This window comes from Hippopotamus amphibius, chromosome 5 (genome assembly GCF_030028045.1).
Source record: "Hippopotamus amphibius kiboko isolate mHipAmp2 chromosome 5, mHipAmp2.hap2, whole genome shotgun sequence".
Taxonomy (NCBI): Eukaryota; Metazoa; Chordata; class Mammalia; order Artiodactyla; family Hippopotamidae; genus Hippopotamus; species Hippopotamus amphibius.
Window position 1 is genome coordinate 132,234,063 of NC_080190.1, and position 27,931 is coordinate 132,261,993.

General features: G+C 40.3%; 1 protein-coding gene across 1 annotated transcript in view; it reads right to left on the bottom strand.

Annotated features, from left to right (window-relative positions):
• The window catches only part of CDH17 (cadherin 17), a 70,893-nt gene extending 46,410 nt beyond the window's left edge, over window positions 1-24,483 (bottom strand). The window contains exons 1-3 of the mRNA XM_057735813.1: window positions 24,390-24,483; window positions 14,834-14,904; window positions 9,883-9,981 (exon numbers count right to left, since the gene is read on the bottom strand). Of these exons, the coding sequence (XP_057591796.1) occupies window positions 9,883-9,981; window positions 14,834-14,896 (162 nt within the window). The 5' untranslated portion in view covers window positions 14,897-14,904; window positions 24,390-24,483. The remainder of the gene's footprint in view (window positions 1-9,882; window positions 9,982-14,833; window positions 14,905-24,389) is intronic.
• Between the last annotated feature and the right edge of the window lie 3,448 nt (window positions 24,484-27,931).

A 27,931-nucleotide genomic window follows, 5' to 3' on the forward strand; every position in this document is an offset into this window, starting at 1 on the left:
GCATACCAAATGTTATGGGGCACAGATTAAGCAGTACATGGAAGGAAATCTATAGCTGTAGATGCCTTTATTATAAAAGAAGAAAATCTCAAATCAATATTCTACCTTAGGAAACTAGAAAAAGATAAATAAACTAACCCAAAGCAAGCAGAAGAAAATAAAGATTAGAGTGGAAATTAATAAAATAGAGAATACAAAGCAAAGGAGAAAATCAACAAAACCAAAAGTTGGTTTTTTGAAAAGATCAACAAAATGGACAAATCTTCAACTGGACTTACCAAGAGAGAAAAAAAAAAAAACACAAGAATCAAACAACTAAAATCAGGAATATAAGAGGGGACATCATTACCAAACTTACAGAGAAAAAAAGGACTAAATAGAATACTACAAGCAATTTTTTCCCACAAATCAGACAACCTAGGTGAAATGGATGAATTCTTAGACAAAAACTACCAAAATTGACCAGAAAATAAATAGAAAATCTGAATAGAACTATAACAAGTAAAGAGATTGAGTTAGTAACCCCCAAAATTCCCACAAAGGACCAGATAACTTCACTGGTGAATTCTATCTAACAAGTATGGGAAAATTACACCAAACCTTCAAAATTCTTCCAAAAAAGTAGAATGGAACACTTCCCAACTTGTTCTATGAGGCCAGTAACATCCTTATATGCAAACCAGGAAAAAAAAAAAAACAATAAAACTACAGAGCAATATGTCTTATAAATATAGATGCAAAAGTTTTCAACAAAATACTGGCAAAATGAATCCTGCAACATATAAAAACAATTATATATCATGACCAAGTGGAATGTATCCCAAAATACAAGGCTGGTTCAACATGTTAAAATCAATTAATTTAATAGCCCATATTAATAGAATAAAGGACAAAAACAGATGAGTATCTCAATAGAGGCAGAAAGTCATTTGACAAAATCTAACATCCTTTCATGATAAAAAAATACACAAATGAGGAATAGAAGCTAACTTCCTCAACGTGATAAAGGGCATCTAAGAAAAACCCACAACTAATATTATACATAATGGTGAAAAACTGAAAGCTTTCCCCACATTACCAGGAACAAGAAAATGATGCCCAGTCTCGTCACTTCTAAATAACGTTGTACTTGAGATCTTAGGCAAGAGAAAGAAGCAAAAGTCATCCAAATTGGAAAGAAATGAGTAAATGTATCTCTACTCATAGATGACAATGATCTTATATATGGAAAATCCTAAGGAATCTAAAAAAGTTTTACAGTGAATAAACAAGCCCAATAATGTTGCAGGATAAAACGTCAATATACAAAGAAATCAATTGTATTTCTATACACTAGCAAAAAGAAATCTGAAAATGATGTTACAAAAACAATTCCATTTACAATGCAATTAATGGGAATAACATACTTCAGAATAATTTTTTTCCTTTTGGCTGTGCTGCACGGCATGTGGGATCTTAGTTCCCTGACCAGGGATCAAGCCTGTGACCCCTGCATTGGGAGAGTGGAGTCTTAACCACTGGACATCCAGGGAATTCCCACTTTAGAATGAAATTAACCAAAGAAATACAAGATTTGTAAACTGAAAACTACAAAACACTGTTGAAAGAAACTAAACAAGATCTAAATAAATAAACATCCCATGCTCAAAAATTGAAAAACTTAACATTAAGATAGTAATATTCTCCAAGTTGAGATACTGATTCAACACAATTTCTATCAAAATTACTTTTGTCTTGCTTACAGAATTGACAGGATGATCCTAAAATTTATATAAAAATGCAAAAGACCCAGAATAACCAAAACAATCTTGAAAAAGAACAAAGTTGGGGGGCATAACACTGCCCAATTTCATAATTTACTACAAAGCTACAGTATTCTAGACAGTGTGGCAATGGCATAAGGATAGACACCTAGATCAATGGATTCAAAATCAGGAGAACAGAAATAAACTTTTTGTAATAAATTTATTCATTTTTATTTGTTTTGTTGGGTCTTCCTTGCACGTGGGCTTTCTCTAGTTGTGGCTAGAGGGGGGTACTCTTCATTGCAGTGTGCGGGCTTCTCAGTGCAGTGGCTTCTCTTGTTGCAGAGCACAGGGTCTAGGCATGTGGGCTTCAGTAGTTGTGGCACTTGGGCTCAGTAGTTGTGACTCACTGGCTCTGGAGCACAGGCTCAGTAGTTGCAGCATACTGACTTAGTTGCTCTGCAGCATGTGGGATCTTCCCAGACTAGGGATCAAACCCATGTCCCCTGCATTGGCAGGCAGATTCTTAACCACTGCGCCACCAGGGCAGTCTCTAAAGTTTTGTATTTATGATCACATTAATTTCTGACAAAGATGCAAAGATAATTCAATGGGAAAGAATAGTGTTTTCAACAAATGGTGCCAGAACAACTGGGTATCAACATGCAAAAAAATGAAGTTAGATCCTTACCTTGCACCATGCACAAAAATGAACTAAAAATAGATCAAAGGCCTAAATAAAGAGTTAAAACTATAAAACTTTGAGAAGAAAACACAGGCATAAATCTTTGTTACTCTGAATGAGGCAATAGTTTTTTAGATATTATATCAAAAGCACAAACAAAAAAGAAAATAAATTGAACTTCATTGAAATTAAAAGCTTTTGTGCTTCAAATGACACTATCAATAAAGTGAAAAGATAACCTACAGAATGTGAGAAAATATTTGCAAATCATGTGTATCATAAGGAACTTTATGCAGAATATATGAAGAGTTCTTGCAACAACAAAAACAAAAATAATTCAATTTAAAAATAGGCAAAGGGTTTGAACAGACATTTCTCCAAAGATATACAAGTAGCCAATAAGCACATAAAAGACATTAACATTAGTCATTAAGGAAATGCAAACCCAAACCACAAAGAAATATCATTTTACTCCACTAGAATAGCTATAATAAAAAAAAAACAGATAGTAACAAGTGTTGGCAAGGATGTGGAGGAATCAGAACATTTATACAATGCTGGTGGAAATGTAAAATGGTGCAGTTGTCTTGCAGAACAGTTTTGCAATTATTTTAAAAGTTAAAAAATGAATTAAGCATGACCTAGAAATTTTACTTCTAGGTATATGTCCAAGAAATGGTAAACATATGTCCTCACAAAAATATTGTACATGAATGTCCATAACAGCATTATTTATAATAGCCATAAATGTCCATCAGATGATTAATGGATATTCAAAATGTAGTATATTCATACAATGGGATATTAATCAGCCATTGAAAAGGAACAAAGTACTAATACCTGCTGCAATATGGATGATTATACACAAAAGGTCACATGTTACATGATTCCATTTACACAAAATATCTATAAAGGCAAATCTATAGACACTGAAAGTAGATTAGTGTTTGCCAGGGGCTGGGAGGAGAGGAGAGTAGGGAGTGACTGCTAGTGGGTACGAGATTTCTTTGGGGCTGGTTAAAGTGTTCTGGGATTAGATAGTGGTGATGGTTCCACATTTTTCTGACATATTAAAACTGGAATTTTTAAAAGGGTGGACCTTATGACAAGTGAGCTATATCTCATGCATTACCAAAAAAAGAAAAAAATTACTTGTCTGAGATATGTATCATACTCTCTTGGATCTGGAAGCCCCTGAGAGCACAGAGCTGGGCACAGTCAAAAATCGTCAGTGAAAGAAGTCTAGTTCTTTTTTCTCTTTCTTTCTCTCTTTTCTTTCTCTTCCTTTCTTTCTTTCTCTCTTTCTTTCTTTCTCTCTCTCTTTCTTTTTCTCTTTCTCTTTCTTTTTCTCTTCCTTTCTTTCTCTCTCTCTCTTTCTCTCTCTCTCTCTTTCTTCTTTCTTTTTTGTAAGATATGTTAATAACTGAAGGATAAACCTCATGGGGCAAAAAGCTTGCTTTGCGCCTCCCCAACTTCAGGTAAGAATATTTCAAGTGGTACAGATGAGGGAACTGGGACAACTCCTTCCCACCACAGTAATCAAGAGCTCAAAATACATTTTACCATGGCTGGGTTTTCCACATCATTTCCACATACAAAGATGGAGAGAGCATGGTATGCTTTTTGGGGGGGTGGGGGGGCAGATTTTATTTTATTTTTTGCTATGTAACCTACTTTTCATTTTGTCCTTCCTTTTTCAGTTGAAGTATAGCTGATGTACAATATTACATAAATTATAGGTGTACAACATAGTGATTCACAATGTTCAAAGATTATATTCTGATTACTCCTGTGGAATCTTCCAGGTTATATTCCATTATTCCATTAATAGTTACTACAAAATACTGGCTATATTCCCTGTGTTGTACAATACATCCTTGTAGCTTATTTATTTTATGCATAATAGTTTGTACCTCTTAATCCCCTACCTGCTATCTTGCCCCTCCCTGCCTTCCCTCACCCCATTGGTAAAAACTAGTTTGTTTTATGTGTATGTAAGTCTTTTCTTTTTTGTTATATTCACTAGTTTGTTTTATTTTTTAGATTCCACATGTAAGTGATATCATACAGTATTTATCTTTTTATGTCTGACTTATTTCTCTTAGCATAATACCCTCCAATTCCATCCATGTTGTTGCAAATGGCAAAATTCCATTCTTTTTTATGGCTGAGTAGTAGTCCATTGTGTGTGTGTGCATAATGTATATCTATATATATGCACACACACATATGTATCACCTCTTCTTTATCCATTCATTCATTGATGGACACTTAAGCTGCTACCGTATCTTGGCAATTGCAAATATGAAGGTGAGTCAAAAATTATCCACACTCCAGTTATATTAAAACTTGGCCACACTGTCTTATCAGCACTTTCCATTCAAGGCACTGTCTCCCCAGTCACTGCTGTGCAGGTGTGAACGTGTTACATCAGTTCATTTCTAACTGTGGTGTGAGCAAAAATGGATGTTCCACTTGTGATCTGCACAAAAGAAGAGCAGCATGCAGTGATTCACTTCTTGTGGTCTGAGGGTGTACACATCTGCACACTTCTGTCCACACTGTTAACACTCTGCAAAAACTTCATTTTGAGGTGTTAAAGCCTCTTCCCTATAGTCCTGATTTTGCTCCATTGGACTTTCACCTGTTGGTCCCCTGAAAGCAGCCCTACGAGGATGAAGATTCACTTCTGATGAAGAAGTGAAGACAGCAGTGCATTCACGGCTTGCAGCTCAGCCTAAAACATTTTTTAGTGAGGGACTATGAAAGCTTGTTGACTGATGGACAAAGTGTATTGAAAAGCAAGGAGATTATGTCCAAAAAAATGATGTATTTGTCTTTTCTAAAAGTTAACTAAAATAAATTCTACAGTCAGAGTGTGGATAATTTTTGACTCACCCTCATAATACTACTATGAATATTGGGGCACATGTCTCTTTTCAAATTAGTGTTTTCAATTTCTTTTCAGATATATATCCAGAAATGGAATCGTTGGGTCATATGGTAGTTCTATTTTTAGTTTTTTGAGAAACTACCATACTGTTTTCCACAGTGGCTGCACCAATTTACATTCCCATCAACAGTGCACAAGGGTTCCCTTTTCACCACATCCTTACCAACATTTGTTATTTGTGTTCTTATTGATGATAGCCATTCTGACAGGTGTGAGGTGATATCTCATTGTGGTTTTATTTTGCATTTCTCTGATGATTAACAATGTTGAACATCTTTTCATGTGACTGTTGGCCTTCTACATGTCCTCTTTGGACAAATGTCTGTTCAGGTCTTCTACCCATATTTTAATTGGGTTATTTGCTTTTTGATGTTGAGTTCTATGAGATCTTTATATATTTGGATATTAACCCCTTATCAGTCATATCATTTGCAAATATTTTCTCCCATTCAGTAGGTTTTCTTTTCATTTTGTCAATGGTTTCTTTTGCTGTGCTTTTGCTTTTGAGTTTAATTAGTTTCCATTTGTTAATTTTTGGTTTTATTTCCTTTGCTTTAGGAGAAAGATCCAAAAAATATTGCTACAATTTATATTAAAGAGTGTTCCACATTTTCTTCTAGGAGATTTATGGTTTCGGTCTTACATTTAGGTCTTAAATCCATTTTGAGTTAATTTTTGTATATGGTGTTAGGTAGCATGATATGCTTGACCAGAACATGAGAATATTGGTGTTCTAATATCAGTTATGCTATTAACTTATTTAAGCATCAGTTTCCCAATCTGTAAAACAAGCAGTTGGTATAAAAAGTCTCTAAGGTCTTTTCTAGCACAAAGACTCAGAGATTCTAGAAGGAAATCCCCTTCATTGCCTACTCCTCCATCCCAACATACACACCCATAAACAGGAAATGTTCAGCCATGACAACTGGGCTATCATTTCCTGCCAAGAAGAGATAAGCTTTGTAGCATGGCTAATGGAAAAAGAACAGAAAAAGAAATGGAGTAATCCAAGGAATGATTTTACTGGCTGGGCTCCTCAGAGACTGTGGAAGGATCCTATGAAGCAGTTTCCAGGTCTGTGATACTTGTAAGTTGGAGATTGCCTTTATGTACAGCTCTGATTCTGTTCAGTGGAACATGGACATGTACTTACAGAACATCTACTCTATTCTGCCCTGTCTCCCTAAACAGAGATTGCAGAAGTAACCACAGACTCTCTGGCCTACAAATACATTTTGCTTAGATTATAACATGATTTTTAAATATAAAAATTTCTGACTTCTGTGGAAAAAAATCATAAAATCCGGTAAACTGTACACCAATTCTGACTTGTAAAATTGTCTGGTATTGAATTAAGCCTATGCCCTTTGATGCACCCTCAGTTTGTCACAGTCCCCACTGTTCCCTGTGTCCCACATGCTGAAGCAGAGTATCAGACTTTTAATTTCATATTTGCCCAGTTGGTGGTTTTTCTACATCTATTTTTTGCTTTCACCTTTCTTATGTCAAGATACCATCATTCATCACTTACTTGGCCCTTGTGGGCAGTTGAGATACTCACTACAAATGGGCTTTCACACCCAAGCACTGGATTAACACCTGTGTGAGGAAGACTCCCCAGGCTGTATCTCCAGACCTACATGGCCACCGCCTCCTAAACATCTCCACCTAGCTAACCCAACAGATTCAATAGGCCTAAAATTTATTTACTAACTATCCCATAAATCTCCCCTCCCCTCCCCTCCTTCTCTCTCCCTCTCTCTCTCTCTCTCTCTCTGAATGACATCACTAATCAGCCAGTCAAGCAAGCCAGAGACCTAAGAGTTACCCTAAACACCTTCTCTCGCCCCCTGCACTCATTCCAATCCCAGCGGGTGTGACTTCCTCACACTGTTCCTACCCCTCTCCTTCCCTCCACACCTCCTTTATGCTTACTTAAACCAGGCCTCCATTGCCTCCCACTGGTCTATGGCAAACAGTGTCCCAAGAGTCTTCCCACCTCTAGGCTCACCCTCACATACTCACTGTGATCACAGAGTAGGTCTGTACAAGCACAATCTAATTCCTTCACAACTTCTTTAACCTTCCAAAGGTGTCCTGCAGCCTACCACAGGCTAAAGAGCCAGTCTGGACCCCCACCCACAACCCCCCAACCTTGGCAGCCTCACCTTTGACTGCACACTGTCTCCCACCCTAAACCCCCTGTTATCTTTCATCTTCTTGCTAAATGCACACTCCCATGCTTTTTCCCATACTGTACTCAGGGCCTGCTTTCTGTTTGTGAGTGCTTGTTAAACTTTAAATACCCATTTTAGGGGTCAATGAAACCTTTTCTGTTCAACCACTACCACCCACACTTAAAATCAACCACTCTTTCTCCACCTGCCCTTGGTCCCCTCTGCAGCCCACCTGACTCCAATCAGAACCCTTCACTACATTGTTTGCTTACTTGTTAGTCTCCTACTACCCTATGAGCTCACTGGGGGCAGGGAAGGTGTTGGGTTCATCTTGTATCCCCAGTACCCAGCATAGGCGCCTTGTAACAGTAGGCACTTCGGGAATGAAACTGGGTCATTTGTAGAGACGTGGATGGACCTAGAGTCTGTCATACAGAGTGAAGTAAGAAAAAGAAAAACAAATATAGTATAATAATGCATATATGTGGAATGTAGAAAAATGGTACAGATTAACTTATTTGCAGAACAGGAATAGACGCAGCCATAGAGAACAGACGTGTGGACACAGGGGTTGGGTGAAGAGGGGTGTGATGAACTGGGAGATTGGGAATGACATATATACAGTACCATACGTAAAGCAGATATCTAGTTGGAACCTGCTATATAGCGCACAGAGCTCAGCTCAGTGCTCTGTGATGACCTAGATGGGTGGGATGGTGGCGGGAGGGAGGTCCAAGATGGAGGGGATATATGTATACATACAGCTGATTGACTTTGTTGTACAGCAGAAGTTAACACAACATTGTAAAGCAACTACACCCCAATAAAAAATATATAAATAAAAATATATCAAATTCAAAAAGAAAAAAAGATGAATGTGTGCCTAGCCCATAGCGTTCTTACCAGCTTATGAAGCATAAAAATACACAAATGAACAGAAATTTTTAAATGTAAGCGAGAAATCTATAACTAAGTGCCCCCTGACAAAGGAGAGAATGTTGGTTAACGAGATCATCTCTTATGCGAGCCCTCACAGTAGACTCCCAGCCAGTTCCTTGCATCCTCTCTGGTTTCCCACTCCCCTCCAGTTTGTAGCCCTGAATGGAAATTTGATTCAGGTCCGCTGCTTTGTAGAGAAAATCTAAGAGCCTTAGAAGTCAGGGCCCTTCCTGTCTCTGCAGCCTCCTCTCCTGCCTTCTTCTCTAGGCTTTCTGCTGCCTGGCCGTGCTGGCCTTCTGCCAGGACTCCGGGCACGCCCCGCCCTCTCCCAGCACAGGGCAGCCGTGCAAGCGGTGCCTCTGCTGGAACACACTTCTCTTATCAGCCTCCAGCTCTCAAAGCACCTGCTCCTCCTTCAGTGCCTGACTTCCCTGCCTGGAGAGGTCAAAGCCTCCGTAACACCCACAGCAGGGGGACAGAGATACATGCGCACCACCGCCAGCTCACACTGTGGAGCCCCTCCGCACTAATTTGGTACCAAATGAGAGAAAGTGGGATGAGGCAGCTTTCAGCCTCTCCTCTGTGGATGGCAACTGTCCAACGAAACAGAAGCTTGGCAGTTAAACAGAAGGCATCCACCTTCGATGGTAGTTTAGCAGTTGTCTGTTTCTCCCCCAGCGCGTGGGGTGGGGGATCATGGGCACCCCCCAGAGGCTCCTCAAAGCATCCTCAACCACTCCAAGGCCAAGCAGGCTTCCCCAGGGGATTTCCAGTCAATACGGTATCTTTTTCTCCCTGTCTCCATGAAACTTCCAGGATTATTTCTGTGCCCTTAAAGCTGAAGTCTCTTGCCCCCCATCCCCTTCAATCTGATGCTTTCCTCAGTTAACTAACTAAACGAGATGATTTGCCTCCCAGTGTGCCTTGGTCAACCCATGGGTGAGGGCCCAGGGATGGGCTCAGAGGAGGCGGTGATGAAAGCAGGCCATTCCAGCGCTAACCCAGAGAACCCACATCTTTAAATGCTTTAAGCAGCCAGCTCATTGAACAGACAGCTGCTCAGACAGCCATCCCACTCCAGAGACTGGTTCCCTTCCCACTCTGGGGGAGAGGCAGAGCCTACGGGCACCACGGTCTCCACCCCAGAGATGGGAGTACTTGCCCCAGACACCACTGAGGAAGTCCAAATGAGGATGTCAGGTACAATGTCTTATTACACTGAGGCCACTTATCTCTGTGTTTAACTTAGCTTCTGAGATCATTCTTGATCATGAGCTCTACTATGTCTCTATGTTATTTCTGGGTGTACAGTAGATAAAGCAGTAAAAGTCCACTGAGAGAGCCTGCACAGTCAAGATGACAGTGATCGAGAGTGGCCCTTACCTGGAATATGATTTGAGTCGGTTCTTGGCCTTCAAAAACAGAAAATGTCATGGGTTTCAGGGGTCCACTAAACTTTCCCTCTTGGCCATATCCAGTTGTCTGTTAAAAAATATAGAAAATTAGCATCACCATCTGCTATGAATATACATGGGTCACTTGTTGATTTTCTTATGGTTCCAGGACTGATATATGAAACCTAAGATTTTAACCTGGCTCAAAACAATGTGCAATCTAGTCAAAACAGACAGGAAGGGGGCTAATATTTGTTGAGGCTCTACTATGTCAAAATGATTTGCCAAGAGCCTAGCATTGCTTTTCTCATTTAACCATTCCAGCAATCACTCTGTGGGGAGAAATTAACACTCCCGTGTTAGAAATGAGGCTCACAGAGATTAGCTACTTGCCCAGAGTAAAACCCGTAATGGTTGGCATGATACTCACACTGGGTTCTACCTGAAGGAAAGCTCATGACCTTCCACAATGCCACTGTACCATTAAATTCTACATGGTTTTACACCAGCCTCTTAAAACCCCTCCATTCCACTCCTATTAGTTTATAAGGAAATCCATGGCAGATTCCCAGCATGCTAGAGTTCAGGCACCTTGAAGACAATTGAATTTATAAGGGGAAAAAATACGTATACGTGTTTAATACAATGCTTGCCTGGCATACAGCAAGAAGAGCTCACACTTGCTAAGTTAGTATATGCTGAGCTTTGTCCTAAACACATTTAATCCCGACAACAATTATAGATTATTATGGCTAGCTCTGTCTCACCAGTGATGAGACTGGGACGTAGAGAGGGTAAGTAATTTGCCCAGGTAGTATGGGAAGCAGGATTAGAACCGACCACTCCAGACCTGGCCCTCTTAGCCACTGCCCCCACTCCCCACCAGAGGGAGTAAAAGCAGCTGAGACAGCCTGGGGGGAAAGCTGGTGGCATGGCGGATGTGCAGGAGGGTGCAATCAGCGGTAGCTCCTGCCATCCCTTCATCTCCCACCACGACTGATCACTAAAGGGAATCGAGAGGCAGAGCGGAGCAGGCAGCACACAGGAAGGGACAGCCAGCCACAAACCTGCCACAAAGAGCACCCTCAGGAACGAGGGATCTAGCACTCACACTCGATACCAGTCCCTCCTCCTTCCCGAGTGGTTCTTCAGGTCCCCTACTTGTGGTGGGAATCAGGGGTGCGATAGGTTAGAATCAGAAGTATGATATGGGAAGTTAATGGTTTGGGGAACTGGACAGGTAAAACCAAAAAAGAAAGAACTGTCAAGAAAAGAATTTATTCTCAATTTCTTTATGTGGAGCAAGTACACTCTTACCATATAGAAACACTGGGAATAACCCCAAAACAATTAAGATGAAATGATGGGGGAAAAGATCTTGTACTATATCCCTTGGTTCACTGAATCTTGATTAAGTTGATCTGTGTTGTTCAACAAACAAGCAAACAAAAAAAATCAGTAACAAACAGGAACACAGAGGACTTTGGAATTTGGTCTCCTCTCCCTCAGAGTTGTGGCAGGCCCTTGAGTTAGCTATTCCCAGCCATCACCAACCTCTCTCCCTTGGGAAGACAAGTGATCTCTTTCGCAGACTTCCTTGCAGCTAGGAAGGTGGCCAAGTGACCTGGATCTGGTTTGTGAAACAGAAGGTGGAGTCTGCTGGGTCCGGGTAGGGGTGGGGGGGTGGTTCTGGTCAAGCTTTTGTTTTTCTGATGAAAAAAGACAGATGTGGCTGGCATCACCCTTCCTCCTTCCCTGTTCTTGCTCAGGCAATGGACCCCGTGTCTGTAGCTGTGGCAGCCATCATGAAACCACAAGGAGACAGGCCAGCTCAAATAATGGTGGAGCAAAGAGAAAGAAGCCCAAATCTCTGACAACATCACAGAACTGCTAAACCTGCCCAGGACTGCCCACTTCAGGCTTCTCGTCTGAGAAAAATAAACCCCTATTGACCGGAGACACTCTGAAGTTGCCTCGAGCTAACAGCATTCTTAACTGACACAATAATTATACAGACTTCTAGCTCATCAGTTCCTTTCAAGGTGTATCTTCCTACGGGGGCTCTTCCTCCCTTCCACTCCCTTCCACACCTCCAGCTCCATCAGCTCCTCTGTAAGGCAGGGCACAAGATGTGGGTGCCATGGTTAGTACAGGATGAGAGCAGTGCCATTTGAGGGGCTACTACTTAACAGCAAACTGCCCTCATCAACTTTCTGCTCATATCAGCAAGAAGTCCATCTTTCAGCTGATCACATCAGTGACGGCATCTACAGGAAAACTACATTAGTCAGGCAAATCTCACAAACAAGCCTGCATTCTTCCTAGGCAGACAAGCTGGCTCACCTATCAGAAAAAACGGATAAGTCTCAGTTGCAAGGTTCAAAGTTGCTTTGGATTCTTGTATCAGGGCAACAAATCTCTCTCCTGACCATTAACCCGGCTATTTGAGCTATAAAGATTTCAAAATGCATTGGCACATCGTGAGTCATCAAGCCATACTGCCAGAACTGGGAAGAATGCTATGGTGGAAGCTTGTGAAAAGAGTTGGAGGAATAAAACCCACCATCTTGCATAAAGAGGTGAAAAGTAGGAAGAGAATGGAACGGATATTTTTGAGTATGTACGGCAGCTATAGAACTAGACCCTCCACAAGTGTCATTTCTCCTGATCCTCAACAATATCAGGGAAGTATCTCCAGACCTCCAGAGAAGGCCCACAGCAGAGGCGCATATAATTGGTGCCATGGTGGGATGGTGCCAGCTCTGTTGGATCACCAAGCCCCAACTCTACACCACGTTGCACCACTGCCTTCCAGGCCAGCAAAGGACATGTGCAGTTGTCAGATCTGCCTGCCTCGTGGCCACCTTCGTGGCCCTTTCCAGCAAGTGTTCTCAGCATTGGTTATATAGGATGTATGTCAAGCTCTTCTTCCTTCTGGAAGAAGCATAGTCCCAGACAAAACATTAAATAGCTGGCTTCTCTTTGATTTCCCTGCCTCCCTACTCAGCACTCTTTCCCAAACCCTCTCTTCAGTGCCCTTACAATATATTCATGCAGTGTTTCTAACCCCCTGTGAGAACCAGTTCTCAGAAAAGAACAGGAGATCCACTCATAATATAAATGACTGATGATCACTTTAAATGGCTACCCCTGCTGAATAAAGCCTTATGCTGAAGGAGAGAAGCTCCAACTGAATTTCCAGCCTTCACAGGAGAGAGTCTGGGCATAAGGATAGGTGGAGGCAGAAGAGAAATGGTTCCATCCCAATGCCCCTGAAATCCCAGTGCATAGGTTGCAGCCTCCCTCCTTCACCCAGAGACAGCTGTGCGCCTGGCTCTCCCTTGTTGCCAGCACTGGTCTGAGCAGGACTTCTTACTCCAGGTCGAAATCCCAATAGGATGAGAGAAGGGAAAAGGAAAACTTATTTTCATCCTTTATCTAGGAAGAAAGATGCATGTCCCCTTCTCAGACAAGAAGCTGCTCATGTCAAATTATCATGATAGAGTCTTCTCTCTCTCTTAGATCTTGTTGTTTCCTAATAGAAATCCCGTAATTATATATTTAATTTCTACCTTGTTCCTGGCACTGTGCTATGTGCTGAGGCTACAAAGATGACTAAATCAGAGTCCTCCTTATGGAGGTCAGGGTCCCTTTGAGTGTAGAGGCTGAATATTTTAAATGTGATAGTAATAATAGCTAATATTTATCAAGTCTTTAGACCGCGCCAGTCACTGATCCAAGGACTTTATAAATGTATTATCTCATTTAATTGCCACAAAAGGCAAGTATTCTTATTAGGCCCATTTCACAGGGCATAAAACTGAGGTTCAGATCTTATTAACTCACGGAAGTTCCTATCACCAGTCAATAGCACTGTTAAGTTTGAACTAGGCACTGACTTCACCACCATTCTGTGATACCATAGATAGCAAAGGTCATTTGAGAGGGTAGGAAGAGGAGAGAAGTCGAGCAGGGATGTTTGCCCCGGTCCTTAGGCAGTCCTAGCGACAAGCTCCGAGCCCAGGTCCGTGTGGGTGCACGTTGCTCGTAAGGTTTGAATTGCAGATTTTCCCGCCAAGGGGAAAGCTCTGGTAGGTTTACAAGTTTGGCTGTATTTCACTTTAAATATTTTGAACTGTGTGAGCTCTCAGGGGCTTTCTGGAACTTGAAATTCGATATGTTATATTTGGGTTTTAGAAGAAAGGAACCAAGATTAGAGGTATGAGGATCTAGTAGCTTCCTTCTAAGGAGAAAGCAAACGTTTCGCCATAATCTTGCTTCATAATACAACAGATTTGGGGAGGTTATGACCTTTTTGAGCCTCATGAGGAAAGTGAAGAGAACATCCCTCTCTCTACCTGGGGGTGAGGGCCGATATCCCCAGGTTCCATCCAGCTCCAACTTCTAGAAGCCTGAGTCAATAGGGTCAGCTCAACAAGTGACTAAGCACAAATTTGGTCAGAAAACTCCACGCCATATATGGGAAGAAAAGTACAGAGCAGAGCAGGGTCAAAAACGGAGAAAATGCTCCTCAATTTCGGTTGTAATTTCTCGTGGTCAAAGTTAAAAAAAAAGAAAAAAAAAAGTCAAGATTAAGGGACATAGACTAACACATGTATCAGTATACTTTCTTTGCAGATTCCCTGAGCTGTACACAATGGTCCAAAGAGAAGTAGGTGGATTTGTTTAAAACTTGCCCATGAAATGGCCCTGGCTTTTAAGAGCTGAGGAGAAAGCACCTCCTTGGTTGAAGGTTAGACATATGACTTGTAGCCATTTCAACAAAAATAGTCCATCAGGGCAAAGTGTCCTTTGTTCACAATGAGTTAATTTTCATAGACTTTTTTTTTAATGACAATAGCCATTGCTTCCCTGGTACGTGGTAGAAGGATGACTGGAAATAGTCTACTAAATAAATAAAGAACATTCTCTTCTCTTACCAAGTAAAGTGTGAAGAGACACAAGCAGTGCAGGCAGGCTTGCATCACTGTGGTTTTCTTCATTCAAATTCCTATGAATAAACCATAGATAAGTTGATTAGTTCCCATCCTGTTAAAACCGTGTTCCTGCAAGCATAACGGATCATTGGATGATATTCAGTTATAAACCTAGTAGAATGGCATCTCTGAAGGCCAGCCTCTCCTCTGTGGAGCAGCCTGGTCTTCCAGAAGCTTCCTGATACCTCGTCCACAGCAATTACAAGTCAACAAACTGAAACAAGCTTGTGCTAATTCCATCTTTACTGACTGCTTCACTTTATTAGTCTTCATTTAAAAGTCAAATGATAGGCAATAAGTACAATTTCATTCATTATATGGGTGGAGAAGATATGTTTTGGCAAATGCCGCAAGAACTAGATACTAAAATTTTTAGTGGTGTTGATTCAAAGCTGCAAATATGTGCGATTCTTCAAGCAGGAAGAACCCAAGAATGTTCACAATCCTTCATTCAAAGACCTCACCAGCTGCCTCTTTGCTCTTCTAAACCTTGCTGTTAACTATGCAGTACAGCTAAGGAAAAAGTGTACTTCTTATTACTTCAAAAGCAACCCAGTAAGAATTCAAACTCTGCCCCTTTTCTATTCTGTTCAATGTTGTTTTTCCATTTTCCTTGTGCCTTCACATTTCACACAAATTATAACTTTCACCCTAAGACACATCATGACTAACTGATTTTAAGATCTGAGATAAATTTTCCACATGGCCTATCTAAAGCAGGGCTGTTGCCTATCATAATATTGGACTGCTAAAACAAAACGAAACAAAAAACCAAGGAAATGAAGAATGTATTCACTTCACTAAAATTCCAATTATTTCATTGACCCTAGGAATTGTGGATAAACTTGGTTTACCTCTTTATCTTTTTCTTTATTTTTTAAGGTTTTCTACATTTTATACATTCTGTATCATTAATGTAATCATTAATATAATCAGCATGGGGAAATGGTTATAAGATTCTAACTGCTCTAAAAGTTTAGACCCTGAAATTTTTTAATTCCTTACTTTTGGATAGCTTATATTTGAACTTTAAAAAGATCAAAATACTATCCCATTTTAGTTTCACAAATGCCCTGGGAGATAAAGATAGAAATGAGCGTTTAGAAAGCATCATCTATCGGGTAGATTAGTGGAGGGGCCTTTTCCAGCAGGATGAGAGAGGTGCAGAAGGTAAACTCTGAGTCAGTCTGGACCGGAAGCTCAGCTTGGCCTTTCATTAGCTGTGTGGTCACAGGTATACTACCTAATCTCTTTGTGCCTCAGTTTCCTCAGATGGAAAGTACACAGCAATTGCTCAATAATAAATGAGTGCTCTTATGAGTTTCTCACAGACACTATGAGTTAGAAAATGTTACTCTTATCTTGTACATGAGGAAATTGAGGTTCAAAGTTAAGCCATTTGCCCAAAGACACATAGCTAGGAAGTGACACTGCCATGTTTCCAACCAGATCTGCCAGATGCCAAAGTCCAAAGAGTCTTTGGAGGCTTCTTCTGCTATACCCTACAGCAGAGGGCCTACACTGTGTAATAGCTGAAGAGATGCAGATATAAGTGTAGAGATTATAAAATGTACATGTTGTTTGTACATACTACATAAACGAAGCAACTTGTCCCAAGGATCTACAGCTATTTTAAGGAAGAGCTAAGACTACAACCCCTCAGGACAGTTAGATTCTGTAAATTCTGTGAATGTTTAGAAATGAGCTTTTGCAACAGAAGTAGTCTGGTCTATGTGTCCAAACATCATTTTAGAATTGGCTCCTTGTCAAACACAAACAAGACATTTTTCTACTGCTTTAGACTGCGTATGTGGTTTGGAAACACACAGAAACAAATAACAATCCCAGGTTCTAGCATAATGCGATATGAAATATATCTAAATGAATAAGTTGGTATTCTTAAGTCTAACTATATTTTTATATTAGCAAAATGTACATAATCAGCTAGCAACCAATATTTGCCTAAAAGAAGTAAAAATACAGATTAATAAATGACACATCTGAGGATTTTTCTCCTCAAACCACTCAGCATTCAAGATCATTTGAATGTTGCTCCCAAGCTGCTCTTCCAGCCTTATCTCCCACACCCACCACACCCAGTAATGCTGAGCACCCTCTGGACTTTGCACCGAGCTTCCCTGTCTCCAGGAGCTTCCCTGTCTCCACGCATTGGCTGTTCTCCCCACAGGGCACAGGGTCCCACCCGGAGTAAATGACAATTGATATTTGCTGCATCAAGCTGGATTGAGATTATTCTTTCTCACTTCTACTTTTACTTCTCATACCCTACCATCTAGGCCCAGCTTATCCATTTATTTTAAAATCACTGAATTTAATAATTCTGTTATATTCCAGATACTGTGCAAAGAACTGGGAAAACAAAATAAGGGGTACAGCGTCTGCTTCATGGAGCTAGAACCTACATCCTTCATGAAATCTCCCTGATTTCCAGCCAGAAGCATCTTCCTCTCAAGGCCCCTCCTGCCTGCATTTTATTTTTTATCACTTATTTACATGTCTGTGTTGCTGCCTCTACTAGAAAACAAAATCCTTGAAGATAGAGGCCTTATTTTAAAATTATACTTTTTTAAGCTCTCACAGCTCTTCATACTACGGTTTGTGTTTACTAAGCTCTCAGCAGATGTTTGCTAAATTCTAAAAGGTTTGTGATTGTCTAACACTGGTGTTCTATGAATTTGTCCAATCTATCAGAGCTTTCAGAATACACAGAAAATGTTAAAGAAAACTAATTTGAGATCTAAAGATTTACTTTGATGCAAAGCAATAAATTTTTTTATTGTTGACAAGAAGGATTATTACTCTTTAAATACACAAGCAGATTTCTGTTCAGTAAATAGGTTAAGAACTGGTTGATATACACCAGCTCCACTTGACATGATTTTTTAGCACTTTCAGTCTTCCAAACACATGTAAGTTGAATGATAGAAAAACAAATAAAAATAAAATAAAAGCCTTATTTTAGTCAGATGCTCATACAGGCCACTGTCTAGGGTGTTTTAATGGAACCTAAAAAGTAAATGTAGCATTACACTCATCCTTTATTCTGTCATTTACATTTAGTTTCATCCCTCATGGAAGGGTTTCTGGTGGGAAACAGAAGTAATTGCTTTCTGCTCCCATGCCTAGGGTCTCGTGACTTCTTTGTGGACAAATCTATCCCACCATGTGGTCATTAGATGGGCTGGTTTGGATCCTGGCTCCTCCACGGACTCGTGTCTACTCATTTCTAAAGCAAGGATAATAATAGTAGCTATTTTAAGAGTTATGGGACTCAATAAGTTAATATTCTGAACACTGTCAAATAAAATTCCTTCTACCACCCGAGTCTGCTTGGTCAGAAATTAAATATTGCCCTGCAGGACACCTCCTGTCACAATTCCTGGCTTTTGATGGCCCTGGCCATGGGGTACTCAAGAAGCAGGCTTCACAGCAACCCTCACAGCCAAATGAAGTGGCCAGGCAAAGCCTTCGTCTGAATGATCCAAGGCAAACTACACCACCGCTAGGATTATGCCAGAAGAGGACTTCAGCCTCTCAAACAAGTCTTGCCTGTATTTCCTCTCTTTACAGATTTCACTTCACCAATGAATATCATATCCTGGATCAAGATGATGCTAGAGGGAAATCATGGTTTATAACTGAAATTGCCTAAAACCACCAAGCCATACACACTTGATAGAGTATTTCACAAACCCTACCTGGCAAAGGATTGGAGTAGATTTCCAGATAATTTATCTGACACTTTATCTGAACTACCTGAAACGGTTGATCCAACCATCTGCTGGGAATTTTTGCTATTTGTCAGGGTCTCCCTCAGGTACAAAGACTAAATTCAGACCGTTTCTATGGTAACTATCTGAGAGGGCACGTACATCCTTAGCAACAGAGGTCAAAGGTTTAGGGGGAGTTTTGAAAAGCCACCACCACTTGCTTTAACCTTGGACCATTTACAAGTGTGGACTCACAGCTGCTGGCCTTGCTGATTAGGGCTCGTGGCTTCGTTTAACTCACCATAGCCCAGAAAACCCCTCCATATCCTGAAACTGTGTCCAGCCAGGATAACAACACAAAGGCAGCTAACACCTACTAGAAGCCCTTTGTCTCAACACATGCTGAGACTTTCATATGAATTAGCTTACTGATTTTTCATAAGAACCCTATGAAGCAGGTACTGTTAAAATTTCTCTCTTAAAGATCAAAAATCAAGAGGCAAGGGTCAAAGAAGTTACGAGACTTGTCCAAGATCACATTGCCTGGCTAATTACACACCTATGCTCTTATTCATTTATTATTCTCTCTATGAAAGCACAAACATCTTCACAAATAAGACATCTGGTAGCACTGAATCTGTTACATATCTTTCCAAAAATTTTTTAAAAAGTTTTTTTCACTCCATAGTTGCGCTTCTTCTTCAGATGCTGACATGAGTCTGCCTTCTCGGAGGACCATCGGACTAGGAGCTTTGGCTCCTACGGTACAACTATTTCTGATTTGTACCCTCTCTCCTTCTCACTTCCTCTCTGACCGTCACCTCAGGAGTCTCTGATTTTTTAATCGAGCCAAGTGCTATGGGTTGAACAGTGTCCCCTGCCTCAAAATTCATGTTGGAGCCCTAACTCCCAAGTACCTCAGAATGTGGTCTTACCTGGTGACAGGATCTTTACAGAGGTAACAAAGTTAAAATGCCGTCGTCAGGGTGGGCCCTAACCCAACATGACCCGTGTCCTCATCAAAAGGGGGAGTGTGGATGCGGAGACACAGGTAGAGGAAAGACAACAGAAGACACAGGGGAAGACAGCCGTCTACAAGCCAAAGGAGAGGGCTCAAATCCACCCCCATGGCCCTCAGGAGCAACCAGCCCTGCAGAAACCTTGATTTTGGACTTCGAGCCTCCAGAACAGTGAGACAATACATTCCTGCTGCTTAAGCAACTGCGCCTGTGGTACTTTACTACAGCAGCCCTAGCAAACTCATATGTCAAGGAACTCTAGTTTTGACTGACAAAGGCACTGCCATCCCAGGATAGAGGTGGCCTCAGACAGGGCTTTAGCCAATTACTCTACATGCAGTGCCCACGGCATCCCAGGGGGCCCACTCCAAGCTTGACCGAATCTCCTGCTGGGCTCCAGAGCCTCCAACAGGCATTTTTAGACACTCCTGTCAGTTCCCCATTTACCTGAGTAAGGACAGGACATTTCTAGGTCCCAGGTCTCAAAACTTGCGAGTAAATCAATACACAAGCATTGATTTTCCCCCCTTACAAAAAGCTAAGTGATAGGCAAACCCTAAATCGAGTCCGTCATCGCTCATCCTTTCTGTTAAAAAAAAAAAAGTTAAGGGCTTTGAATTAATTTACCATGCTCTAAGGTTGAACCACGCATTTCCAAAGAACAAAGAAGGCACAGAAGAAGAGGACTGCAAAATTTGTTGTCCAATATCATAGGTGATGTGGACAGGAAAGAATGTGTCTAGAATTCATAACACCACCAGGACCAAACAGCACCAAACAGCCTGTGTGCCATTTAGTTCCCCTCTGCACTGTATACTGCTAAGAGCAGCATAAATTACACAGCAAGGCCAGATACGAATCAAGATCAGATTAAAAGCTTGCTCACACCATTGTTCATCAAGTAATGCTCAGAGCAATCATGCCCATCTTTGTGTCCTCACTCACAAATCTCTGGCACCAGTTAAATCACTTCAGGTTTAGAAAAAATCACAGGAGGATCTCGCCAATTTGTACTCTTGGCAAATTAAGGACCCAATTAAAGTGGCCGTTAATAAGCTAGAAACGAACAGGCAGGCATAAAATCTGGGCTGCTGCCTCGTGCTTCAGAGTGATTAGAAGGGAGGAAGGAAGGACCAAGGAAGGAAAAGGAAGGGTGGCTTGCCCACCACCACCCTCCCTCCCTAACCCCACGCACACATAAATGTAGGCACTTTTTTCTCTCACTCAACCTTGCAATAGAAATATGCCAGTCTTTCAGCATATGAAAATTTGGATTTACATATATGCAAAATTGAAGGTGATTCTTTTACTTAATCAATGGGTTCATGATCAGGTAAATAGCCTTATGAGAGGATAGATGGCTCCTCTTAAAATATTTTAAATTTCTATGATTGACTTAAATACAAATTACAAGTGTAATTATTAAAGAAAATAATAATGAGTTCTAAGGAATGTTTTGAGAAGTGTGCTCACTCTTAGTCCCGGCTGTCTGGCGTCCCAGCCGGCACTCCCCCAGCATGAGCAAGGGGAGGGGTTGCTGGGGCAGGAGGTCAGAGGGAAGGGAGGCCCCCATATGGGGACACAGATGGCTACCCACCCCCCATGGTACTTCTCTGATGTCTCAAGCAGGTTGGCAGTAAGGATGTCAGTGTTGAGTGCACCTCTGAGGTGCACAGGTTTCCACCCCAGAAATCCTACCAGGCAGGCAGAGGGAGGACTTTCTTTCCTCCATATCTAGGAGAACAACATCACAGGGTCTTTTCCGGCCTAAAAAGGAGGGTAGAAACCACTATTTCTCAAAAAAAGTGGTTTAATTATTTTTGACAAAGTGTTTCTTCATGCACTATACAACGTTTCTTTGTGTACTTATAAAGTACGCAGATGAGTATTTTGTCAAGATAATAAAATTACACATTCTGTGCTTAGAAATTCAGTATGAGGTAAATCTAAGTTAGATCCCATCCCATACGGTTTAAACACTGAGATTTAAAACCAGACAAAAGACTTGCTGTAATACTAGCTCATTTATGAGGGGAACTTGAGGCAAGGACTCTAATGATAAACACGTGCAGTCAAGCTCAAGTGTGGCAAGCTGACCTTCTGATTTCTGTAATTAAATCATAATTGACAACTGGGATGGCAAGAGAGTGAGGAGAAAATAAATTTAATTCTGTCTTCATAAAGGATGCCATACCACTATGAAATCTCACTCATTAGCTAGTTTTTTATAATTGAAAGTTTAAAAAAACAAAAAGACTAGCATTTGGTGAGCATCTACTAAGCTAAGTACTTTGGAAGACTTATTTCATTTAAGTTTCACAACAATCCTATAATGCAGGTCCTGTTGTCATCCTACAAGGCAGGAAATAGCTCAGCAAGGTTGAGGAAAGGGTGTCAGCCTGACTGCAGAGACCAAGCACAGAACCCTTGGCGTGAGGAAGATGTGGTCATCCTTAATTTAAAAATTCTTTAAGGGCATAAATCTACCCTTTTGATGTCTCTTTGTCTCTTACTCAAAAACACAAGTCCTAATGTTTTAAAATAATTAAAATATGGTAAGAAATCATTGATTTAGAATATCACGGAGGAGAGAATTCAGTGTCAGTCTTACAGAATATTTCAAGAGAAATTAAATTTTCTTTGTGTCACATACACAAGAACCAAGGATAGCTTGGTCTGTTATACATGCATAAGTGAAAAATCATCTTAGGTATAGTTAAAACTTCAACCACTGGGTGAATATCTGCTTTTATTAAGTTAATATTTCTTATACCTAAATAAACATTCATGTTTGTTCTCACAAGTTACAAATAGGTAGATAGATATTCCCCTAACAAACTTCTGGATCTCTTTCCTTGTTTAATCACTGAGGAGAGCACAGAACAACTAGCCCTCTCTAAATTCGACACCAGGGATTTCTGAAGGAATACAATTTTATGCCCACAAATAAATCTGTATATTTCTACCTGTGTAAACTAACAGCTATGAAAGCACTTGTCAGCCATTGGAGAAAGGAACACAATGGTGCTCAGATTTCCTTCTCTCTCAGAGTCACCTCTCTCTCGACCTGGAAGAAAAGCGGGAGCAATCTCTCCTTTCCAGAGAGTTCCTTTGACAAAGGAACAGGAAGTCAAGTTGCTGCTAGGATATCTTTTGCCTTTCAGAAAAGAAGGAAGGAGGTACCGGAAATGCAATCTTCACCTTGAATGACAATAACTTTTCCCAGGGGACATCTCAGCAAGTTTCAAAAGATGCCACACCCACTCACCGGAAGACTTATACGTGAAAACTTCAGAGGGGCTTTTAAAAAAAAAGCAAAACCCAAGTGTTTTCTCATCCTCTCATGTTGTTGGACCCCACTTCTTTGGCATAGAATTGGTTTCTCCCTCGCACAATGGAAAATGTAGTTATTACAGCATTACTGCTGGGTTTTTTTCCCTAGAGAATGAAACAGCAACTTCTTAGTTTGACCTGCATCACCTATTTGAACTTTCTCATGGAAAGGAGAGTTAACATTCACTGAATGTCTATTGTGTGCCAAACAATGTATTGAGTTCTCTACATGCTGATCTAATTTACTCTCACTACTACTTGGTTAGGCAAGTATCTCCATTTTATAGATGAGAAAATTAAGGTACAGAGAGCTTAAGCAATCTGCTCAGTGCCTACTGGCTGGTGAATGATGAAACTGGCCTAACCCATCTGCCCAACCCTGAAGACTCATAAACTATATACCCTATAGTCCACGATAAACCCTCACTCATTAAGACTCATTTTGTTTCCTGGTGAGAGCTAAATGCCATTCATTTTCCATGTCATCTACACATATGCTTTCTTCTTCTTTCAAATTATTCCTCTCTTGCTGTCTAAGTTTTTGAAGAAAAATAAAGACAAGAAAATAGTAGAGAATGCATTGCGCTTCCAATCTCCTGCTTGGCATCCCCCATCACAGAAGACATCTGTTCCCAGAAAGTCACTCACAATGAAGAAAAAACTGAGGCAGAGTCAGGGGCTGGACCTTTGAAGACACCAATAAGCTGTACATGTCTTGACATCTCAAAATGATCACTCATTAGCTGATGTTACATCCACCAATGTGGCCAAAAGAAGGACCAGAATCTGAACACACACACCAACCTTGCTTTCCCAATCTCTTGTTTTCAATTCTTATTCCATTTCTTTTAAGAAAGGGATTTTTTTCCTCCTATGCATTCCCCCTTCCCTGCTGTGTCCCAGGCAGTCCTAAGAATCCTAAATTGAATCTCGCTCTCTGAGAAGTAAGAGAATGTTCAGTTTTTGAAGACCACATCTGAGAGGTGACACTTTGTACAAATGAGATTCCAGCCCTGATTTCTGGAGTATAAAAGCCCCAGGGCATCTTAGGACTAGGCACTTTTTTATATTTTAATTACAAAGTATGGATGTAATCCACATTTAAACATCCAAAAACTTATTCTTTCCTTTAATTCCACTACCAAGCTTGATTCAATCCAAACCACTTCATCAAATGAATCTATACAAAATATAGACTAATTAAAGAAACCGTGAAAGAAATTATGCTCTGTAAGCAAAACTTATCACACTAGGAATAAATTTCCCTCCCAAGTAAACTTCCCTTCCCAGCATATGCTACATAACACCCCTCAAGGAATAAATTTGTCCAGCAATTTAAGTATTCCCCTCCACCATCTATTCTGTCATTCTTAAAGAAATACATTATTGACGTAGTTAAGACATGTCAAAACTTACCTTTCTGTAAGTAAGTAACAAAATGGTTGTTAAAAGTTATTTTCTTCCATTCGGCTGGTGAGACTGTTGCTGGGACTTGAGTATCTTCCCCAGAAGACACACCCGTCTGCACTGCTCTGCTTCCCCGCCTCTCCCTTCACCTTCAGTCAAACATTAACCGAGTGGTTTTATTGATTTTCAAGAACCGTCAGATGTCGTAAAAGGTATTGTACTCCAGGAAAGAAATGCGTTTGTACCAAAAGAAGTTAATTCACTTCTAATACATCTCAGAAGAGGTTTCTGAATTTTGGAATGTAGGTTAGGTAAATTAGAAGACAAGGAGAAAAAGTGGAAAAACTTTCTGTGTATTCAACTATCTATGGAGTGTGACATCCATGACATCAGAGAGTTTCATCCATATTCTGCTCCCGCACCCTTAGCACAGAAGACTCACTTGACAAATATTTGTGTAGATTCCATCTTAAACACAGACAGGCACAGGGTGCCATGTCTGAGCAATGACTCAGTTCATTGATAACCAGCTACAGAGACATGGGAAATGACTCAGAAGGTACAACCAAGGGTGCAACCTGGCTGCACCTGCTTCTGAAACCCAAGGGTCCTCTTCAAAGTCTGCATGAAACAACCAGCAGTAGCTTCCCCCTACAACACAAACCAAGTCCTTTTTCTCACCACTCCGAGAATGGATTTACCTAAGAGCAAGTTACTACTTTTTTCACTCAAAATGAGGTTTCTGATTAAACAATGAAAGCCGATGGCCCCAAATTTCTTAAGTTAAGGGCTCTTTTAGACAGATTCCTGATTCCCACCCCTCAGTCACTCTTGGAATCTACACTAAAAATGAGAATCAAGGTCACCTTTGTGTCAAATGTGATACTCATTCTGATATTTATTTCTGGGCTTCTCCTGAGCTTTGTTGTGTTTTCCATCTGCCTCTAGGTGTGCATCTAGCACAATTAAAGTACAAGAGCACAGCCCACTGTAAAGATGGGCTTCTTCCTTCTCAGATCCCCTAGAAAAGACAGTGATTGCTCTAAGCCTCGCTTACCTTGGGGACCCTGAAGTGAAACCACCTAGTTGTGTGCCCGTGGTTCACATACTCAGTGGACAAGTAGGCCCAAGAAGGATCCTTCTTCCTCTGTCTCACAGCCCAGATAACTACATTTAGGGAAATGAGATCAGTGAGGCTAAGCAGCTCTCACATTCTTAATACCTCTGCCCTCCCCTGAGCTGAATAAAACGACCTTGTCTCACAAAATCAAATAACTTCCACCTGTATGTTTCACTTCCTGAATCAATGACAAGAATCTCATGGCACTGCTCTGAAAGGAGTTTGCTTCTTCTTTGGAAATTTTTGGTACTTTTTAATAATGTATGCGAAAAGTACATTTAAATCTATAAAGTTTTCTTTAAAAGAATGTGTATATAAACAAACAAAAAAAAGAATGCGTATATATGTATCACTTTTAATCATTGTTTCTTAGCAATATTATACAGCTATGTTCATGGCATATCAGTTAAAAAATATGTTTTCTTGTTTAATCTTCACAACATGGCCTGAAGTGGATTCTATCTTACACACAAAGAAGAAAGGCACAGAGGGGTTTTTCCTCTTGCCCAAGTCACACAGCCTGTGATGACAGAATCGGGACTCCAGCCCTGGTCTGTTTGATTCAAAGCCCAACCTATTCACCACAACTGTTGAATCTGCCAAATTATTTTCCTTCTGGCTCCAAGTAATAGAAAATCTATAGGAAGAAATCTCTCTGTGTGAAGCCGTTCCTGATGGGAGATGGAGAAGTTCCTAAACTGGACTTTCCTATATATTTTATCCCCATTCTAGGCTCTAGCTTCCCAGTCAGAGAATCAGATGGATTAAATTCTAAAAAGGCCAAAATCATCCATCAGAGAAATTAACAAGTGACTGCATCTCTGAATTATAAAGGCTTTTCCTGTGCTCTCCATGATAACAGGTTAGCAAGGTCTCAGAGCTGTGTGTTTCATCATTGATATATTAAATTATACATTTATAATTTATAAAATTATCTGGATGTTATAATTCTAGACTAAATCCAAAGATTAAGAGCATGCATGTTTTGCCCCGTGTTTCAGAGTGAACACCATTGCATCTTAGGAACCCATTTTCACACAAAAATGAGGCATTTCTAATTCAATAATTTAACACTCAGTAATAATAGGAATAATAAGGAAAATCTAATTGATAAAGATTACTAATTCCCTTTATCAGATAGAAATTATTTATATGATGGAAACACGAGAACAATTGGAAAGATTTGGCAAAATACTTCTGACTAACAGCTTTGTGGTATTAAAACATATTAGCACTTCCATCTATAATAATGTCTTAACCATTCCTCCAACGTTAGCCCTAGAAAATATATAAGTAATATTTAACTTATGGACAGTGCTAGTCAGCAATAAAGTTTGGATAGCCTCCCAGATAAAAACTTTATGAAAATTTGGAATGATTCTTAAAATTCAAAGTATGTTACATTTCTAATATTCCTATTATTTAAAATTCAAAGTAAATAAAGTCTATGAATGCTAAGTTTTTCCATTTTTCATGCACTTGCACTTTAACTTGGATTTTGCGTTACATATCATGTATTTTGAGAACATTTTATCATGGGTCTATCAACATACAGCCTTACCTAACAGAAGTTATATAATACATACATACATAACAATAATATTTTTGAATTACTTAGTATCTGTCTCTTAAGGCTAACTTAATGATGGCAGAAACTTTGTCTTCCATTAGCACTCAGAAAATACGTCTTAGTATTGAACTCCTTTCAGCTGTTTAATTCAATAATTCCAAATAGTCATGATTGCAGGTAGGCTCAACCAAGGCTGATGGGAACCCAGACAAGTGAATGATTTTGTACCCCTCAAACCAATATTTTACATCTTTTGTTCCATATTTATTTAGTGGGATGAGGTGAAACTAATTTTCAGCTAGTGAATGTTCTAGACTGAAGCAGAATTTTCCCTAGCTCCTTTCACTGGCCAGGACAGTGTCCATTTTCTGATAAATGTAAGCAATACATGCCCCACTTTTATAGCTCAGAAACTTGTCTGTGGGCATGTTTCCGTTTGGGGTTTTTTTGTTGTTGTTGATGTTGTTGTTTGGGGCAATTTTCCAAACCAGAACATTTTAAGGAATTAGTAAATGATTTAAGACCTAGATAATAAAATAAATCACCAATGCCAAGTAAGAAACACTGAATCATACATAATGCAGTTGAGAAATCTTAGCTAAGAGTCACCCGTGTTCATCCTAAAAATATTTTTAAAAAGACAGTCTGAGGGACTTCCCTGGTTGCACAGTGGTTAAGAATCTGCTTGCCAATGCAGGGGACACAGGTTCGATCCCTGGTCCCGGAAGATCCCACATGCTTCAGAGCAACTAAGCCCATGTGCCACAACTACTGAGCCTGCACTCTAAGCCCTCGAGCCACAACTACTGTGACTTCGTGCCACACCTCCTGAAGCCCACGTGCCTAGAGCTGGGGCTCCGC